This window comes from Aspergillus alliaceus (genome assembly GCF_009176365.1).
Source record: "Aspergillus alliaceus strain CBS 536.65 unplaced genomic scaffold BDW43scaffold_46, whole genome shotgun sequence".
Lineage (NCBI taxonomy): Eukaryota > Fungi > Ascomycota > Eurotiomycetes > Eurotiales > Aspergillaceae > Aspergillus > Aspergillus alliaceus.
The window spans coordinates 129838-148337 of record NW_022474729.1 but is presented as its reverse complement, the minus strand read 5'-3'; the positions used below and the strand labels follow the sequence as shown (position 1 = coordinate 148337).

Genomic DNA, 18500 nt, shown 5'->3' with positions numbered 1-18500 from the left:
GGGGAGAAATGGAAGAGGCTGGGAGAACGCGACGCGAGCGACGCTGTCACGTGTCGGTCTCGAACCAATTTATCTTCTTTAGGCTGGGGCTAGGGTTATCGTTATCATGAATTTTCTCTGACCAGCGTCAACTTAGATATGTACTTTGTATGTGGTTGGACTGGTTTTATTGGAAGTGAACTACTCAAGAGTTATGCAAAAAAAATCCTCGTGCTAATAGAGACTTCAGTTTTGGACTCTTGGTCCACTGCATCTAAATACTCCGTGCACATGAATATATCTACAGCAGACAACCTCAGGTCGAGGGACCTAATATCGCTTTATATACTGATCCAAAACTATAACAAGTACCAACTGAAAACATAATCACATCTATCTGCTCCTAGCCATTGTTTCCTCTCCGGCCACCACGCTTCTGTCGATCTTGGTGGGCCTTCAATATATTGCGAGTCTCCACTAGACTCCTCTTGCCCTTGCTCCTTGCTTTGCCCAAAGTCATGAAGAAGTTCTTTCTACGAGCCTTTTCTTTATTTGTACTGCTCTTGCCTTGTTCTTCCTTGCGTTCCTTCCTCTTCGCGGTGACACTTTTATGGTCAGCACGGTCAGTCTTTCCTTCCTTAGCATGAGCAATTCGTTCTTCGCGAGTCGCCTTTCCGGCAGACAAAGCGGCCAGTCCTTCAATCTCTTCAGCTGTCAGGGGATCATCCTTGTGGCGAGAAGCGTTAGTCTGACCACGGCGCCCTTTAGCGCCTGGAACGAGTGAGTCGATAGCTGCCTGAGTACGTAACTCTTGGAGCTTCGCCAGATCTGCCGGGGTAAGAATACGAGTGGTTGCAATATTTTGCTTTTGAGTCTCTGATTTAGCTTGCGCGGTCTCGGGGTTGACATTCTCCTCATTGCTGTCGTCCTGCTTGGCCTTCTTCGATGGGCGGACGTCCTTCTCGTCGTCCGAGTCGCTCAGATCGATTTCAGCGTCGCTTTGGACATCAATCCAGCCACCGGAATCATCGCTGTCCTCGTCATCCTCCACATTCCAGGCGTCCCAATCGGCTTCATCGTCCTCATCTTCGTCGTCTTCTGCATCAGACGGAAGACCCTTCTCAACCCGCTTCTTCTTACGTTCTTCCTCCTTCCACTGCTCAAGAAGCTCCAAGCCCTCGATGCCACCTGTTGTTTCCTCTCCAAACCGTTTCTCCTTCTTTTCTCCCGAGCGCAGACCCATAGATGCCTCCTTACCGCGGTCTCTTCTCTTTAGCATTTCTGGATTCAGATCCCTGTAGAGACCGAGTAAACCCCGGGCTGCCATCACAACACCCTTGTCCTTACTCTTCCTGTACAACACAAGGTCTTGTAACAATGTTTCGTCTATTGCAAGGGGTTGTCGTGCACAAATCTCCCTGATAGCATTGAGACCAGCGGTAGCAACCAGTGATGCCGATGCTTCAGATACGAACTCATTTGCAATCTTTTGGACAAGCGGTTCAAGGACATCCGGGGGGACCAAGTCATGAGACGCCTGCGCAAGAGATGCCAAGAATGAAGTGACTGAAGGTTGTCGTGGAGTTAGGTATTTCTGGAAATAAGAGTACAGTTGCATAATATGCAGCTTATGCAATCCGACGAGACGGGTCACAAGTTGCAAAACCTGAAGCCTTTGCTCCAAATTGAGCTTCGACTTGGTATTTTGCAGGTGTTTCGAGAACAAAGTCTCTGCGAAGCCCTGTGGATCATGCAGAAGATGCAGTGCAGAAAAGTTCAAAGGGTGGGGTTGATTCTTCTTGCGCTCTTTTCTCTTGACAGTCGCTTTCGCTCTCTCAACAGCGCGGGCCTTTTTCTTGGTCTTCTTGTTAATACCGACCTGATGCTTGACCTTCCCAATGTCTATAGCTTCCTCATCGCTGCTCTCATCTTCCATATCTTCGCGCTCTTGATCTCCGCCCAAGAAAAAGCGAACACCACCAATGATGACCTTCTCATTCTCTGATAAACTAGCCTCCTTCATGACCTCAACAGTCTTCGCATCCGACCAAATCTGCCGCTTCCATAACTCACGGATGAGCTTGATAGCCCATAGGCCCTTGGATGAGACACGATCTGATGTCACCAAGTTATAGAGGACAGTCTGCATGGTGCGATTGAGCTTGTGATTTGTTGTCTTAGCATTTGAAGAACGAAGGTCCATTAGGATCTTTTGGAAGATTAATGCTCGTAAAGTTTTGCTAGGCGTCGTGATGAGAATAGGAAACAATGTCTGAAGCAATCTGTAGCCGAAATAGTTAGCATCGGACTAAGTCTAATCCTTGGATTTTATGAATACATACGTAGCAGAGTCAAGAAGCTCTTTCTTTCTGAGCAATACCAGACTCCCGACGATCTTCTCTCGAAGTTCCGGCTCCAAGACCAAGTGGTGCTGCGTCAAGACATCCATGAGCTGCTGAGGGAAGTCCTTTGTGATGTCTGGGTAACAGTCGGCAACATGAGCGACGAAATCAATCAGTTCGCGCAATGAGATAATTCCCGTATCGGTGGCCGACGTGGGTGCCGCCATGAAAATTTCTCGGTGACTCTCATATTGGTAATGTTGAGCGCGGAAATCTTCGATGTAAGACCTTAATAACCACGGATATTAGCAAACCGTAAATCGATTATAGCAAGCCTTTGGTTGTGCATTAACTTACTTCGGATCTCTTCGAATCTTATGCTGTAGGTTGGGCCTGACGAATGTGTTAGTGGCAAGTGAAATCTTCAACTCTCACACCAAAAGCTGAAAACAGGATGCACTCACAGGTCCGCCTCAACCTTTTCCAAGGCTCCCAACTTTCTCTTCACCATTTTGTTAAGATTATCTTATCAAACCCACGAGAAAAATGGTGGGAAGATCGAGGGAGAGGAGAATAAATGGGGTTGGAAGATTTATGGTGTTTGATAACAGGCCCGAACTTTTTTCCTCCACGGGAACGGGCGAGCCTATCGATAAGCGACCAACTGTCGGACCGAAGTCGCACTGCATTGCTGTCTTCTAGCAAGGGCAGAGGTTTATAACTCAATTTCACGACCCCTTTTAAATAGAATTTTTGATTTTTGCTTTACAATTTTCATCACTTGCGCTCTACGAGTACTGATTGAGTCACAACCTACCGATCCTAGTCAAGGGCGAATACGTTGGTCGTCACTATGGAAAATTGGAAAAGATCTTTTTTCGTTGAACAAAAATAAAAGGTACCGACTTAAAAGCCCAAGGTCTTCATGATCGCATCTCAGCTACTATAGAAGAAAGCCGTCCCATTCTCGTTTTTGGTTTTTGCTCCCTCCTGTGACTGTTTTCAGGTATGTACAGTCGCGCAGATGCATGCCAATCGACTGAATCCTATAGAATTCCCCGTCTACTCCAGTACAAATAGAAACAGGACCAAACGGAGAATACACCCAACATTAACCCTTTACCGGTTGCTCTTGGCAACACGCTCAAGCTCGTCCTTCTTCTTGATGGCATAGGAGTTCGAGCTTCCCTTAGCAGCGTTGATAAGCTCTTCGGCCAAGCACTCGGCAATGCTCTTGATGTTACGGAAAGAGGCCTCACGGGCACCGATGGTCAAGAGGGCAATGGACTGGTTGACACGGCGGAGGGGAGAGACATCAACGGCCTGACGACGGACGGTACCGGCGGAACCGATACGGGTGCTGTCTTCGCGGGGACCGCAGTTGACAATGGCATCGACGGCGACCTGGAGGGGGTTCTGGTCGGTCATGATGTGGATCTGCAAAAGCTGTTAGTACTTCTTCATTCGAATACGCCGGCTAATTCCACCACTGAAAGGTGCACGTACGATCTCGAAAGCGTGAGCGACGATGCGCACAGCCAGGAGCTTCTTTCCGTTGTTGCGGCCGTTCATCATGAGCGAGTTGGTCAGACGCTCAATGATGGGGCACTGAGCCTTGCGGAAACGCTTGGCGGCATAACGACCGGCGGAGTGAGGGAGGTAGACGGGGTTACGAATCTGGATGTAGTCGCTATGTGCGTAGATTCGAGTCAGCAAATCTCATTCCGTATATGTGAGCTTTCCCGCGTCCCTCCAAGAATCCATTCCTCCCCTTCCTTGTCGCATCATTTCCCATCCCGACTTCAAATGGGCGTCGCTTCCATACACGGCTCTTCTCGTAGCACAATAAATCGCAAAGATATTGGGAAACACCTACGTCAAGGAGATGTCCCTGATCTCAACATCCTCGTAGCTCCACTTGTTGAAGAGCTTCACGGTTCCCTGCTCCGCGAGAGCCTCCTTGGGGATGACCTGGAAGGCCCCAGTGTTTTCAACCTCGACTTCCCCGTGGTCAGACATTATGGACGCCGAATGCACCTGTTGTCGAGGGAGGGATTCGTAAAAGGTGGCGGACGGTGTCGTTGGGTGAGCGTTCAACGTCGACGATAGCAGTCGGTCGGCTGAAATGTTTCCTTTGGCCGCCAGGAAAATCGAGGTGCGCTCGCTTAGCTCTGTGGGCTCGTTAGGGCACCGGGCCGCACGCCAATCACGTCCCGCGCATCATGTGATATTAGCGCTAGTGACTCCATGTGCACTAAGCCGCTTTCGGATTAGAGATTGGCAATTTCCAATTGAGAAGTAGTCCTATAAAACGCAGAAGTACTAGTAATTCATCCACGAGTATTGACCCCATTATTGTTAGTATATAATCAAAGCGCGTTAGTCTCCTTGCCGATGTAAACTAAAAATATCAATTTACATTCTACTTCGGTAGATAAGTCGTGCCATTATGAAGCCGATATTTCAGTTACTGTCTGTGTACCAGAATCTTGCCCAAATTGGGTGTACATAGTACTCAAGTGATTGTGGGAAAAAAGGCTGGAAAACGCGTTGGATGGGGAGATTCGTAGTTGGTTTGAATCCCCATTTACATATAATACCGAGTTATACTGGGTGTTAGCGAACATATCCATTGTTGTGAATAATCTCTATGGATCATCCTCGTGCCCCTATGCTTATTTTGTCTCAGTGTTGTGGCGGTGCAAGGGACTAAGTGGAATGATTGGCTCCCCTTGTGTATGTGGAGGTCGGCTTTGAGGGGCTTGAAGCCACGGCGGCAGGTGACGTTGTGGCACTTCAAGCGCGGAGAAATACTACAGACAACCCGGAGTGAAATAAGGCCACCTCACGATATCATCGCTAGGGGGCCGCACAAGTTCAAGTGTCTTGAGAAACCCCCCTCTAGCGCTTTACGACTAACGCCTCACGCATCCTGAGATGAGGATCGTTGGACTTTGTCGTCCTGTTATACGCGGATTCGCATGAGAGCCCCTCAATAAGTTCAGGTTCAACGCTTCGAAAATGGCGGACGAGAATCCAGAGCTTCACACCGCTTTGCGGGAGCTTGACAGAGAATTGGAGGTAGGGACGAAGCGGAGAAAAATATAATCTGCTCTTGAAGATATAGGAGCCATACTTGCTTGGTCGTATATGGCTAACGTCTTGTTTCTCAGGAAGGGGATATCACGGAGAAAGGGTAAGCGACCTCTGTCGATCAAACGCAGTGAATGAGGATGGCGGCGCGGAGGAGAGTGTCAGACATACTCAATTTCCCTTGACTTCTTCACTAATGCATCAAGGCATATGCCATTCACTATGGTTGGAGCTGACTTTCTTTGAAGTTATCAGAAACGCCGGACAATCCTCTTATCACAGTTCTTTGGCCCTAACAGCGGCCTCGACTTTAACACGCCCAGTTCAGAAGGGCATTCGTCGCTAACAAGCTCAAACAATGCCCCGCCGGCCATCCTAAACGTTCGACCTCCTACAGCCGACTCTACAGCCCAGGGATACTCTTCTTTCGCCAACGGACGTGACAATACACAGGGCAACGGAAGCTTCGGATACGATCGAAGAATTAGCGCAGATACGCAAGGCACGCCTGATAGAGATGGCGCATTTTTACAGGCCTTTGATCGGACATCGTCCGCCTCATATGATTCTCTATTCCTGCCAAAGCCACAGCAACAAGCCCCGGTCCCACAAGAGGACTCAAGGACAGCAACACTATTGAGCCAGAATTATGCATTCAATCCCGGACCTTACCAAGGACATATTGATGACTCTGCTGGGGGTTATGAAACGCCACTTGGCGGGGTTACGCGACAGTCGACGATGCTTGACTCACAGCAAGGGTACTTCTCTGATTTTGCGGGACAGCAGCAGGATGATTATAGAGATAGTTATGGGGGTGGTGGTCTCCACCGTTATTCCCAGTCAGACGCATTTTCACCCACTGCAAATATGGCGCCGCCGCTAATACCGGCTTCCGAGCTTCCTCATGGACCTGCAATTGAGCACTTGCTTCCGCTGGAGCCTCGCGACATACCTTTTGCAGTCCACGACCCCCATGACAAGAACATGCTGATGTCTAATTTCGACAACATTCCTGCTGTGCTCCGACACCGCGCCCGTATTCATTCAAAGCAGGCCGCGTACTGGGTATTGGACCAAAAGGGCAAGGAGATCGCGTCGATCACATGGGAGAAACTTGCAAGTCGTGCTGAAAAAGTCGCTCAGGTTATCCGAGATAAGAGTAACCTGTATCGCGGCGACCGAGTAGCTCTCATCTACCGAGATTCCGAAGTCATAGAGTTCGCAGTTGCGCTCATGGGATGCTTCATCGCCGGCGTTGTGGCTGTACCAATCAATAGCCTCGAGGACTACCAAAGCCTCAACCTTGTCCTCACCTCAACACAAGCGCATCTTGCATTAACTACAGAAAATAATTTGAAGAACTTTCAAAGGGATATTACCGCTCAAAAATTGAATTGGCCAAGAGGTGTAGAGTGGTGGAAAACGAACGAATTTGGAAGTTACCATCCGAAGAAAAAGGACGACATACCGCCTCTCGTGGTACCTGATTTGGCTTACATCGAATTCTCAAGAGCTCCTACAGGGGACTTGCGCGGTGTTGTCATGAGTCACCGAACGATCATGCATCAAATGGCTTGCTTAAGTGCAATGATCTCCACCGTGCCGGGCTCTTCGAAAATAAGGCCGCATGGGGAAACGATCATGAGTTATCTCGACCCCAGGCACGGAATCGGTATGATATTAGGCGTGCTTCTTACAGTGTATGGCGGTCACACAACCGTCTGGCTAGAGGACAGAGCAGTTGAGACACCAGGGCTTTACGCACACCTCATCACGAAGTACAGGGCAACTATCATGGCTGCAGATTACCCTGGTCTCAAAATAACCGCTTACAATTATCAACAAGACCCTATGGCTACGCGGCATTACAAGAAAAATTCTGAGCCCAACTTTGGAAGTGTAAAGCTCTGTCTCATAGACACTCTCACTGTCGATCCTGAATTCCATGAGATCTTGGCGGACAGGTGGCTTAGGCCAATGAGAAACCCAAGAGCTCGAGAGATCGTCGCTCCAATGCTATGCTTGCCGGAGCATGGAGGCATGGTAATTAGTGTGCGGGATTGGCTAGGTGGTGAAGAACGTATGGGCTGTTCTCTGACTCATGAGATGGACCCAAATGGACGCGAGGGCTCGAAGAAGGAGGAGAAGCAATCTGAGAAGACTAAAGACAACAGCGGTTTTGGTAGCAGTCTGCTGAGTGGGGGATCTTCTCCCGCTCCGGTCCCGAAAGAGCAAACGAGGAATGAGCTCCAAGAAGTCCTTCTAGACAAAGAGGCCTTGAAAAGCAATGAGATTGTTGTTTTGGCGATGGGTGAGGAGGCTAGAAAATTTGCTGCGTCTATGCCACATGCTGTACGTGTTGGCTCGTTCGGTTACCCTATCCCTGATGCCACACTGGCTGTTGTCGATCCCGAGACGAACTTGCTGTGTACACCGAACGTGATTGGGGAGATTTGGGTAGACTCGCCATCCCTTTCAGGAGGCTTCTGGGCGCTGCCAAAACATACCGAAGCGATCTTCCATGCGCGGCCTTACAAGTTTGAAGAAGGTAATCCGACACCCGTGTTGGTTGAACCGGAATTTTTGCGGACGGGTCTCCTGGGCTGTGTGATTGAGGGGAGATTATTTGTCTTGGGCCTTTATGAAGACCGTCTTCGCCAGAAGGTTGAATGGGTGGAGCATGGACAAGAAATTGTTGAACATCGCTACTTCTTTGTTCAACATATAATTGTCAGCCTTCTGAAGAACATACCCAAGATACATGATTGCACGGCCTTTGATGTCTTTGTCAATGAAGAACATCTTCCAATCGTGGTTCTAGAATCATACGCAGCGTCCACAGCACCAGCAACCTCCGGTGGGCCTCCACGGCAACTAGATTCTGTTCTCCTTGAATCTCTCGCGGAAAGGTGCATGGAAGTCCTCTATCAAGAGCACCACTTGCGGGTCTACTGTGTGCTAATCACGGCCCCCAACACTCTACCTCGCGTCACTAAGAATGGTAGGCAAGAGATTGGTAATATGCTCTGCCGCAGGGATTTCGATTCTGGGACTCTACCTTGTGTTCACGTCAAATTCGGTGTCGAACGATCAGTTATGAATCTGCCGGTTGGAGTTGATCCAGTCGGAGGTATCTGGTCGCCCCTGGCCTTGATGTCGAGACAAGAAATGCTTGCTATGCAAGAAAAGCAATATTCTGGGGTAGACTATCGTGAAGTCGTCATGGATGATCGCACATCTACACCATTGAGCAATTTCAAAACTATTGTGGATCTTCTTCATTGGCGTGTATCTCGACAGGCAGAAGAACTGGCTTACTGCTCTATTGACGGTCGTGGGAAGGAAGGAAAGGGCATCACATGGAAGAAATTTGATTTGAAGGTTGCCGCTGTAGCAACCTATCTGAGGAACAAAGTCAAAGTTCGCCCGGGTGATCACTTGGTGCTGATGTATACTCACTCAGAAGAATACGTCTATGCAGTCCATGCCTGTTTCTGTTTGGGGGTGGTTGCCATCCCTCTCCCCCCTATCGACCAAAACCGGCTTTCAGAAGATGCCCCCGCTTTCTTACACGTTATCAACGATTTTAATGTGAAAGCTATTCTTGTGAACAGTGACGTTGATCATGTAATGAGACAGAAGCTTGTTTCTCAGCATATCAAGCAATCTGCACAGGTCCTGCGGATAGGTGTACCAGCGATCTATAACACCACGAAACCCACAAAACAGTCGCACGGCTGTCGGGAGCTTGGCTATGTTGTAAAAGACGCTTGGCTTCAAGGAAGTACACCGGCCATGGTTTGGACTTACTGGACACCAGACCAGAGGAGAATATCAGTCCATATCGGCCATGATACGGTCATGGGCATGTGCAAGGTGCAGAAAGAAACATGTCAGATGAGCAGTGCGAGACCAGTACTAGGCAGTGTCCGCAGTACCCTGGGACTTGGCTTCCTCCATACGTGCTTGATGGGTATTTACGTTGGTAAGAAAATTCAATAAGTATAGAATGGTTGTCTTTGGTATTAATAAAAGCTTCTAGGAGCACCGACGTATCTTGTGTCACCTGTCGACTTCGCAACAAATCCCATGACGCTTTTCGTCACCCTTTCACGCTATAAGATCAAAGATACGTATGCCACTAGCCAGATGTTGGATTACGCCATGACTGCAATGGCCGGAAAGGGATTCCAACTCCAGGAACTGAAAAACCTCATGATATCCGCTGAAGGCCGTCCTCGTGTCGATATATGTATGTTTCTTTTCTTCTCTTATTTCTTACTTAGATCAAGTATGCTAACACGCACTTACCTCTAGACCAGAAGGTGCGCCTGCACTTCGCTACTGCTAGCCTCGACCGTACCGCAATCAACATAGTGTACTCCCATGTCCTCAACCCGATGGTCGTTACAAGGTCATATATGTGCATTGAGCCGATTGAACTATGGCTTGACCTTCGCGCTCTGCGTCGTGGACTTGTGTGCCCTGTCGATCCAGACACTGATCCGACTGCTCTTGCCGTCCAAGACTCTGGGATGGTGCCCGTGAACACACAAATAGCTATTGTGAACCCAGAGACTTGCACATTGTCCCATGTGGGTGAATACGGCGAGATTTGGATTCAATCGGATGCCTGCGCTAGGGGATTTTATGGGTCCAAACAAGACTTCGACCAGGAACGTTTTAACGGGCGAATCGTGGATGGGGACCCTAGTGTAGCCTACGTTCGTACTGGCGATCTGGGGTTCCTTCACACGGTCACGAGGCCTATCGGGCCTGGCGGGCAGCCTGTTGAGATGCAAGTACTTTTTGTTCTCGGAGGGATTGGAGAAACATTTGAAGTCAATGGTCTCAACCATTTCCCAATGGACATTGAAAACTCAGTTGAGAGATGTCACCGCAACATTGTGACTGGAGGCTGGTAAGTGAACTGCCCTAGTGCTCTAGGCCTGAAATTACATGCGCTAATACGTATGTTACAGTGCTGTCTTCCAAGCCGGTGGATTGATAGTGGTAGTCGTTGAAGTTACAAGGAAGGCTTATTTAGCATCTCTCGTGCCTGTAATCGTTGACGCTGTCCTAAACGAACACCAAGTTGTTGCCGACATTGTGGCATTTGTTTCTCATGGAGACTTTCCTCGGTCTCGATTAGGCGAAAAACAGCGTGGCAAGGTCTTAGCGTCTTGGGTCACTCGGAAACTACGTACGATTGCCCAATTCAGCATCCGTGATATGGAAGGCCCAGAGCATCCATTCTCGACGGGTCCTCAGCATCGCGGCAGCCGGAGCTCCAAACCAGGGAGCATGATGGGCAACAGCACTCGACGGTCTACCGTAATCCCAGACTCTGATTCTGCTCTGCCTCACTCACCGGCACCAGTGCTTATGGAACAGCCTGAAGCAGCGGGCTCCTATCATGCTGCACAGGAACGAGAAGCGCCGGCGATTGACAGTCCCATAGCCATTCCCGAAACAGTCCCCACGGTTCCACAGATCGCGGAACCGACACGGCCGACGACCTCTTCCACCACGGGCGTTCTCCCGGCAAAAGCCGAAGCTCCCGCAACAATCGGCAACCCGGACTTCGGATTTGACTTCGGCAATTTTGCTAACTCAGCAACCACAACCCCAATGGAACCAAATGCTACCACCTCAGTGGTTGAAAGTCTACCTTATCGGAATCCTCCTAGGGGCGATTCTCTTGCCTATCAACAGCAGTATAGTGGTGCTTCTGGTGGTGTTTCAACAGGTCAAGCAGACTTCTACGATAGGCGGTCTGATGCGCTGGATGTAGGTGCTGGCGACTGGCCACAAGAAGCTCTCATGTATCAGTCAACGCTGGGAGCTGATGATACATTTGGTCAGAGTGGCCCGGGGGCTCACTGTAACAGTGATATGACAAGGAGGCGATACGATGGAAATAATTACGGGCTCTAAAGGCACCCAACCCAAATTTCACTACTTTAGCATGCGACACTAGCCATGACGTCTAGAAAAGGTTATTACATGCCATTGCGTGCAAGTACTTTGATATCATGTTGGCTACCTTATACTTTTTCTGGTATAGGGTACTTGGAGCTCGTTCTTTTTTTTTTGTTGTTCATCTCCCTTACGCATTTCCGTTGCATCTATGACTTGACATAACCCCAATGACTCTTTAGACCATTCCCGCCGTTCGCATTCATCTTCGCGCAGTTGTCCTCGATCAAACTGAATTGCCTAGTTTGCTTTTGCATTACGAACGATATGTAGCGTTCTGTATATACATACCCTACGAATGAAGATGCTTAGACGCATATAGCTATCTATTGGTCCACCGTCTCCGTCTCTACTCCCCTTGAGTTTGATCAGTGACCCACATCAATGCTCGAACAGGTTCTCAAAGTGTTACGGAGTGGATCCCGAAAAGTTTCATACCTTAACCTTACGGTTAACGCAGAACCGAGGCAATTTATTTGCCAAGATTGATAGGGCTTTTTTCTGGTTCCCACCTTTACTCCCTCTAGAATTCATATCGCGTAAACGTGGGACGCTCTAATGAAACTCGACCGAATCTTTAGTAAACTTTGGTGGCAAAGTGGATGTCAATCGGATGAATGATATTCTAATCACCAGCTTATCTATCAAACGGTACTGGATTCGGGTCTGTAGCCGCTTAGTCACACTGAAGAAAAAGAGAAGTCCAGTTGAAAATGGGGTTCTTCAGCTATAGAAAAAATTCGCCACGTGAGATTCATGGTGCCATTCGGGAACGAGCAAGGTCACGAGCCAAGAAGGTAAGGATTAAATCCATAATATGGAAGTAGTACCAACCCCTACTGCTACCACTACCACTAATATACTACGACGACTACTTTAGCAGCGATCAGGATCCTGCCCGTTTTTAAGGTATCCTAGACTCCCAGGGTCAAGAGATTAAGGTAGACCCACTTTTATTCTTAATCACGACTAATACTTATTTTTACTTTCTGCATATTAAGCGAGGCTGAGCGATATATGTCACCACGGAATCTCAATCCTATTGCTAACTTCTGTGACCTGTTGGACACCTATCGGTAAATATCATAAATCCCTGAAGCGATATGGAGTCGCATCCGCCTTTTGGCCATGCGTTGCGGACCTCCTGTGACAAGTGTAAGGCTGCAAAGGTAATGAGTAACTCATGGTTCGGGATCCGCGTGTATCCGACGGCTGACCGACTCTCTCCACTAGGTGAGATGCCAAAGGGAAGGGCGAAGCTGTGCTCGGTGTCTACAAAGAGGCGATGAATGTGTCACAACTTTCCATCCTCGGAAGGTATCCAAACCGGACAGGTAAGTGTGGTGTGGAATCGTTTGTAAAGGTCTCTCATGGTGTATCCATGTCCCTTACTTTGCTTCCTTTGTCATATAGGCGAGGGAAAATTTCCGATATGGAAAGCCGAATCGAGCGCATGGAATCAATCTTGGCCGCGTCCGGCCTTGCAAGTGAGGCTGCCACTCCTGCCACTACTGGTACATCAACCGATCTAGATGACCAACTTTCCATGCTATTGCTTCATGATGAGGGGTCATCTACTTTTATTGGTAATTATGAAACTTCGCGCAATTCACAGGTACTGTGCTGATAAGCTACACGCTTCAGGCTCAGCTTCCAGTCTCTCTCTTTTCTCGCCAGCTGGACTACAATGGATTTCCAGCCGAACTAATAGCTCGGATCTCCCAGATCTCATCAGGAGGCGAATAAAAGCTTGTCCTCCTCTCCATGAATCAATACGCCTATGGCACGGCTTAGACTACCGAGGACAAGTTCCACTTCCGCCTAAGAATATTGCTGATTCGTTTGTTGCATGTAAGCCTATTCCCACGCATACCAGTTTACGTTGGCTGATGGAATTCAGATTTCTTTGATGCTCTGAATGAATGTATACCTTTGTATCGAAGGGATGTGTTTGAAGCGTTGTACGAGCAGCAGTATACTTCATGCCCCCCAAAGAGCACGTCTTGGTATGCCTCGCTCAACGTAGTACTCGCGCTTGGCTGCCTATTATCGCATGAGGATAATATGACTGCAGGTGCTGAACACTCAATGCTAGCACCGACTATTGCAGTAGACTACCTGCGAAATTGCTGGCATGTCTTCACTGAATTATCTCTCAGCTGTAGGGATCTTATGACTGTTCAGGCATTGTTGGCAATGGTAAGGTTTTTTCCGATCTCGACTTCGGCTCAACACCGATTAATGCATCCCTAGGCTCTTACTACAGAAATCCTTCTCGACAAGGAAGCTACATACATTGCTTTAGGAGCTGCGGCACGGATCGCAACTTCGCTTGGCTTACAGCAACAGCTAAAGGACTCGCGTCTTTCGCCACCGGAGATCTCAGAGCGGTACATTGTTTTCTGGTTCCTTTACTCTCTTGACAAAAGCCTCAGCCTTAGATTAGGGAGGCCCCCTGTTATTGATGATAGAGACATAGAGATCGATATTCCGGAAGAGCAACAGTTAGCTGTTACGAACCCCAAAAATGCTGTCGTGCTTCTCAGTCATATAAAGCTCAGCAGGATTTCGTCTGAGATTTATTCGGAATTATTCAGCGCTCGCTCAAGGAGATATCCGGCTTTGAAAAGATTTCGAGTTATTTCTGAGCTGGATACCAAGCTCCAAGAGTGGTGCCAATCTCTGCCAGAGGACATCCAACCAGGAAAACCAATCGTTAGCACCCAGCAAAACATCCGTGCGGTCATTGCGTTGCGTCTTGAATATTTCAACTGTCTAGCAACCCTACATCGTTGTTGGGCTTTTCAAGATCAGTTGACTGAATATGAGGAATTACATACTGATTTGGCTCGTCAGGGTTGCGGGGATGTTGGAGATCGGGTTTATACCGGGCACTTGATATGCTTGGACTCAGCTCGAAATATCGCACGTCTCTTAATTACAATAAACCAGAATCGCTTTCACAAAAGAACTATGCTCGTCGGGTAAATATTCTCTTCAATGTGTGCATTACCAGATAGCCTGTGTCTAACTGATCTTATCTAGCCTTACGCTATACCACTCACTCTCGGCGTTCATCATTCTTTTCGCCAATGTGATCCAGAACCCCGGAGATTCTTATATCCCTCAAGATGTCCAGCTTCTGGGGGTAATTATCGATTCCCTGTTCCCTGGTCTTCAAGCCAGCGGCATGTTTCTGCCCAGTTTGGTCTGTGAGATTTTTGGAAAGATGAGATCTATGGCAGTCGAATATGTGGAAAAGGTGCAGGCTGAATTGAAAGTCGTATCGAAGCGGCCACGTAGGGATTCCGATGAGGCAAGCGTTCATCTCCCCCACCTTCCCGCCACAAACAACTATGGTCAACCGCGAAATAAAGGGTTTACTCCCACAGCCCATACATACGTACGTATCTGCCTCTGTTGTACGTCCTCACTCCATATAAAATATGCTAATCTGTCTCTAGTGGACAGATGGAAGGCATACTGCGAGCCCGAATTTCACGGAAACTCCCGGTCTAATCGAAACGGAGTTACCGCACGAACTGGCACCCGGAAATAACGCGTGGGAATCATTATACCACGAGCTTAATGATCTTCCAACGGACGAGATGTTATCCGAACATAACCCTTTCGAGGAGAATCATAGCTTGGGACAATTGGCAGAGTCATTGCCAGGCTCTGTCCCTTTCGTACCATGGTCTATGGATTTCGATTTGTCTGATCTCTGGCAATATGGACAACAGCGAGGCTTATCCCAAACAGGGTAGCCAGTGGCGTTGCCAAAGCGTACCAATGATAGATAATAGTTATATAATAGAAGAAATGAATAATGAGAGCTGCCGAATAGGCCAAAATTAACATAGACAAGGTCCTTCGGCTCTCGAGGACCTGATAGGGATCATGTTTGCCGTGATTTTAAATCATATCCAGGTGATTAAGAGATGTACCTAAATATCTGTCATTCCCTGACACAAAATCCTAGCCTTCATATAATCTTACTTCCGTGATACGCTTTCATAACCCATCCAAGCTTACATAGAGCTCCCCCGAAGTCTTAACCAGTACAAAATTAGTACGGTCAGGTCGGATGATGGCATATGTAGGTATAGTCTGATTAATCAAACCCCAACTCATATCAACTTGAAGAAACGGGAGACTCTTGAAAGATGCTTTGGGAAAGCTGACACTCTCCCTGGCTATAATAATACTAGCAAAAAGGTATACTTACGGCGACTCGCCCGGGATCATACTATGCCCAGTACTTGGCATATCATCCGCGATTATGAAAACTACCACCGGCGAGGAAACACGCCCCTCGGGTCAATCGCGATATCCTTCTCTAGAGTAGCCCAATCATTTCGGATTAGACAAAGGATATGCTGTCTACACAGCGAAGTAACCCCTGAATGATGTTTCGCCGTATGCTTATTTTCTCAATGCTCTGCGATGTATCTTGGTTGGTAGATTCCCCGAGCCCTGAGCATTCCTTTTCCTCGGTTTATTTGAAATTTTTCCTATTTGTCGTTCACTCCTTACATGACAAAACAATAAAAAGTCTCTAAGTGATTCTATAAGTTCTATTATCATCTTATGGTTCCAGCCTTGCTGTCATACACCAAAATCTTGGTCTAGAATAATAGGTAGTTCATGCCCAGTGCAATCTACTACTTCCCCTACACCACCAGAACAGACACGCGAGGCAAGCAAAAGCTGTGCGCAGTACGGAGGCTTCCAGCATATCAATGCAAGCTAACCGGTACGGGCCCCCAACAGAGGCTACCACGCCCGCTTCAAACCTTTGGCGTTGGGAGATGTCCAAGACTCAGACCCGCATCTAATAATTAGACCTCAATCAGCATCTCAAAGACTATATATAAGACCGCATAACATACCAATTGTGAGCTGTTGACCAGTCGCCGAAGTATTCTTGGCGAGATTGATATATGCATCCGCGCAGTCGTCCAAGTATGTCTAGATGAATTTTCCTACATTAGCGCCTTCTCGATGGCAGAATCTGCGGTAGGTCTGAAGTACATACCTCGTGTTTCAAAGCAGAGCGTTCCTTCAGCGCATTGATTATATTATCGCCAAATTTCAAGCCCTACAATATGTTCAGTATGTCGCCCATGCCGAAGACATTCAAATGTATTTGCGAATGGGTGGCCTTACCCATTCCGTCAGAAGGAGACCGGGCAAGACTGCATTTACGCGGATCTCGGGCCCAAATGTGAAGGCGAAATGCTTCATCAAGTGCAGACCTGCGGCTTTGGTAACTGAGTAGGCCATGCTGCTTCCGCCGGTTGTGATGCCCTAGAGAAAGAATTAGTCTTATAGATATCGGGTCTATTATGAATTTAGTCCTAGGCATACCGCGATAGAAGAGGTCGCAATGTAGACACCACCGTCGGCGTTCTTTGAGAGAATGGGTTTCGCGGTCTGCATAAGCTGGAGGTGGGACATTACATTGGCGGCCCAGCACTAGACAGACACTCAGTTTCAAAGGCTTTCGGCACTTTGGAGAGCGTTCTAATATACGCACCTTGTTCCATTCATCGTGGGACATGTCGTAGATGTCGCCGGGGCGAGTAAATCGCGTCCATCCAGCATTAGCAATGATGATATCCAAACCACCGAGCTTTTCCACGGTTGTATGAATAAGCTTGTCATTCTCAGCAGCCACAAGTGTATCCTTGATTGGCATCAGCTAATAGATCCATTTCATCGGATGTCAGATTAATATTGAAACATACCGCCTGGGCGATATGGCATTTCACGGAGTACTCTTTCTCAAGTTTATCAGCCAGTTGCTGTGCAGCCTCTGCATTGGAGTGGTAGTTGATGAGCACATTGGCACCTTCAGCTGCGAACTTCTCGCATATCAGGGCACCCAGGCCTCTGGTAGTAGTCGGACTATTAGTCAAAAGCGTGGTGGAGATTAACTTGGAGAAGGCTTACCGAGAGCCGGCTGTGACCAGCACATTTCTTCCCTTTAGTGCGTACGGCATTTTTCGTTGATCGTTTTATATTGAGTTTGGAATAGATGAGACGGCCAAATGAAATTCTATTGGGGCCTGTGCTAGAAATAAGAGAGATTTGTGGAAAAATAAGTCTTTGGCTGTACGATGAGGGGATCTTTTTTGATTTAGTTTACCCCGCTTGGCCTGCATATTCTAAATCAATCGATACGACGCTATACATGAAGATCTTTGATTTGCCGAGGTACATTTATGCACTCAATCAACCATTTTATACTAAATACTCAATGCCATTGTTAAATAGAATTCCATCTCTCAAGATATCTGTCAGCCCTAGAGTGAGGGCTAGAGTCAGACGTAGAAGCTTATTTTATTCTTCCCTCTAACGGCATATTTTTACTTCACATAGTGGCCTCGGGGAAATATTCAATTATATTTCTAAGGCGTGCGAATACCGCAAAATATGCTAGACTGGCGCTCTAGGGTGAGCTATTCCGAACTATACGTGGTTGCTTTCAACCAAATATGCCCTAGACCGATATATATAGTAAACTAGGGCCTGTAACCCTAACGAAATATACTAATCTTGCAAGATCTCTATAGAATTTCATTAGGAAGGGACCTAACGTGATCGATTGAAATATATCAACACTTGTAGTGTCTATAGGCTTATTCTTTCTCTATATTGCTATCGGTCGTATATACCTATACCGTGATAGCTTTGGTCATGGATGCTACTACTATATACCATCTTAGCCGAAATGCAACTTCCCCATCCTCTCGAAAGCAAATTACCCTCGCTTTTGTGATAGATGCGATATATCTCGCCTGCGTTCTCGCTTGCATGCTTGCTGGAGCTCGCTGACTGTTTGGAGCAGGAGAAAGTTAAATTGTACGATACACTTAACAGGTCGACATTCCTATCAATCATCTTACATGCAATATTCCCAGATATACGAAGCGACCAGCCTGCTCAAGATGCAACAAAGGATGAAATTGTGGAATGTCTGGTCTTCAATCTACTGCCTAGATTCATACCCTAATAACACATCAACCACTCCCTTCAGTGTAGAATCCGAGAGCTTGATGATAGGTCTAGTGAAAACCAGTTTCGCCGCACCTGCAGATG

At 47.7% G+C, this 18500-nt stretch overlaps 5 protein-coding genes across 5 annotated transcripts; 2 read left to right on the top strand and 3 right to left on the bottom strand.

The window, feature by feature from the left end:
- Nucleotides 1–116: 116 nt before the first annotated feature.
- BDW43DRAFT_172036 (SDA1 family protein) lies at nucleotides 117–3003 on the bottom strand. Its single transcript, XM_032038743.1, has 4 exons — nucleotides 2786–3003; nucleotides 2679–2714; nucleotides 2322–2609; nucleotides 117–2261 (listed from the first exon to the last, which is right to left on the bottom strand). Exons 1-4 carry the CDS (start codon nucleotides 2830–2832, stop codon nucleotides 383–385), a joined length of 2250 nt encoding a protein of 749 aa, XP_031896919.1. The 5' UTR covers nucleotides 2833–3003; the 3' UTR covers nucleotides 117–382.
- A 138-nt stretch (nucleotides 3004–3141) lies between these two features.
- Nucleotides 3142–4474, bottom strand: BDW43DRAFT_286712 (40S ribosomal protein uS7). Its single transcript, XM_032043073.1, has 3 exons — nucleotides 4198–4474; nucleotides 3828–4011; nucleotides 3142–3758 (listed from the first exon to the last, which is right to left on the bottom strand). The coding sequence occupies exons 1-3, from the start codon at nucleotides 4338–4340 to the stop codon at nucleotides 3441–3443; spliced, it is 645 nt and encodes a 214-aa protein (XP_031896918.1). The 5' UTR covers nucleotides 4341–4474; the 3' UTR covers nucleotides 3142–3440.
- Nucleotides 4475–5160: 686 nt separating this feature from the next.
- BDW43DRAFT_171930 (putative AMP binding domain protein) lies at nucleotides 5161–11868 on the top strand. Its single transcript, XM_032038742.1, has 6 exons — nucleotides 5161–5402; nucleotides 5495–5517; nucleotides 5663–9402; nucleotides 9460–9669; nucleotides 9735–10338; nucleotides 10400–11868. Exons 1-6 carry the CDS (start codon nucleotides 5343–5345, stop codon nucleotides 11352–11354), a joined length of 5592 nt encoding a protein of 1863 aa, XP_031896917.1. The 5' UTR covers nucleotides 5161–5342; the 3' UTR covers nucleotides 11355–11868.
- A 1348-nt stretch (nucleotides 11869–13216) lies between these two features.
- BDW43DRAFT_171928 (fungal specific transcription factor domain-containing protein) lies at nucleotides 13217–15201 on the top strand. The gene is made up of 4 exons (XM_032038741.1): nucleotides 13217–13595; nucleotides 13650–14380; nucleotides 14442–14799; nucleotides 14861–15201. The coding sequence occupies exons 1-4, from the start codon at nucleotides 13461–13463 to the stop codon at nucleotides 15161–15163; spliced, it is 1527 nt and encodes a 508-aa protein (XP_031896916.1). The 5' UTR covers nucleotides 13217–13460; the 3' UTR covers nucleotides 15164–15201.
- Nucleotides 15202–15959: 758 nt separating this feature from the next.
- On the bottom strand, nucleotides 15960–17484 carry BDW43DRAFT_286673 (SDR family NAD(P)-dependent oxidoreductase). The gene is made up of 8 exons (XM_032043071.1): nucleotides 17352–17484; nucleotides 17147–17291; nucleotides 16936–17085; nucleotides 16767–16874; nucleotides 16566–16706; nucleotides 16435–16497; nucleotides 16289–16367; nucleotides 15960–16230 (listed from the first exon to the last, which is right to left on the bottom strand). The coding sequence occupies exons 1-8, from the start codon at nucleotides 17399–17401 to the stop codon at nucleotides 16187–16189; spliced, it is 780 nt and encodes a 259-aa protein (XP_031896915.1). The 5' UTR covers nucleotides 17402–17484; the 3' UTR covers nucleotides 15960–16186.
- Between the last annotated feature and the right edge of the window lie 1016 nt (nucleotides 17485–18500).

What these genes read in the sequence shown, in the direction of transcription:
- BDW43DRAFT_171928 (XM_032038741.1), top strand. Translation starts at nt 13,461, where the DNA reads ATGACTGCAGGTGCTGAACACTCAATGCTAGCACCGACTATTGCAGTA. An exon ending in AAAAGAACTATGCTCGTCGG is followed by an intron (nt 14,381 to 14,441) that starts GTAAATATTCTC and finishes GATCTTATCTAG; the next exon opens with CCTTACGCTATACCACTCAC. An exon ending in CTCCCACAGCCCATACATAC is followed by an intron (nt 14,800 to 14,860) that starts GTACGTATCTGC and finishes ATCTGTCTCTAG; the next exon opens with TGGACAGATGGAAGGCATAC.
- BDW43DRAFT_171930 (XM_032038742.1), top strand. Translation starts at nt 5,343, where the DNA reads ATGGCGGACGAGAATCCAGAGCTTCACACCGCTTTGCGGGAGCTTGAC. An exon ending in AGCTTGACAGAGAATTGGAG is followed by an intron (nt 5,403 to 5,494) that starts GTAGGGACGAAG and finishes CTTGTTTCTCAG; the next exon opens with GAAGGGGATATCACGGAGAA. An exon ending in GGGGATATCACGGAGAAAGG is followed by an intron (nt 5,518 to 5,662) that starts GTAAGCGACCTC and finishes CTTTCTTTGAAG; the next exon opens with TTATCAGAAACGCCGGACAA.
- BDW43DRAFT_286673 (XM_032043071.1), bottom strand. Translation starts at nt 17,401, where the DNA reads ATGCCGTACGCACTAAAGGGAAGAAATGTGCTGGTCACAGCCGGCTCT. An exon ending in CTGGTCACAGCCGGCTCTCG is followed by an intron (nt 17,292 to 17,351) that starts GTAAGCCTTCTC and finishes GACTACTACCAG; the next exon opens with AGGCCTGGGTGCCCTGATAT. An exon ending in CCCACGATGAATGGAACAAG is followed by an intron (nt 16,875 to 16,935) that starts GTGCGTATATTA and finishes GTGTCTGTCTAG; the next exon opens with TGCTGGGCCGCCAATGTAAT.
- BDW43DRAFT_172036 (XM_032038743.1), bottom strand. Translation starts at nt 2,832, where the DNA reads ATGGTGAAGAGAAAGTTGGGAGCCTTGGAAAAGGTTGAGGCGGACCT. An exon ending in AAGATTCGAAGAGATCCGAA is followed by an intron (nt 2,610 to 2,678) that starts GTAAGTTAATGC and finishes GTGGTTATTAAG; the next exon opens with GTCTTACATCGAAGATTTCC. An exon ending in GAGCTTCTTGACTCTGCTAC is followed by an intron (nt 2,262 to 2,321) that starts GTATGTATTCAT and finishes TTTCGGCTACAG; the next exon opens with ATTGCTTCAGACATTGTTTC.
- BDW43DRAFT_286712 (XM_032043073.1), bottom strand. Translation starts at nt 4,340, where the DNA reads ATGTCTGACCACGGGGAAGTCGAGGTTGAAAACACTGGGGCCTTCCAG. An exon ending in ATCAGGGACATCTCCTTGAC is followed by an intron (nt 4,012 to 4,197) that starts GTAGGTGTTTCC and finishes CTACGCACATAG; the next exon opens with CGACTACATCCAGATTCGTA. An exon ending in TCGCTCACGCTTTCGAGATC is followed by an intron (nt 3,759 to 3,827) that starts GTACGTGCACCT and finishes CAGCTTTTGCAG; the next exon opens with ATCCACATCATGACCGACCA.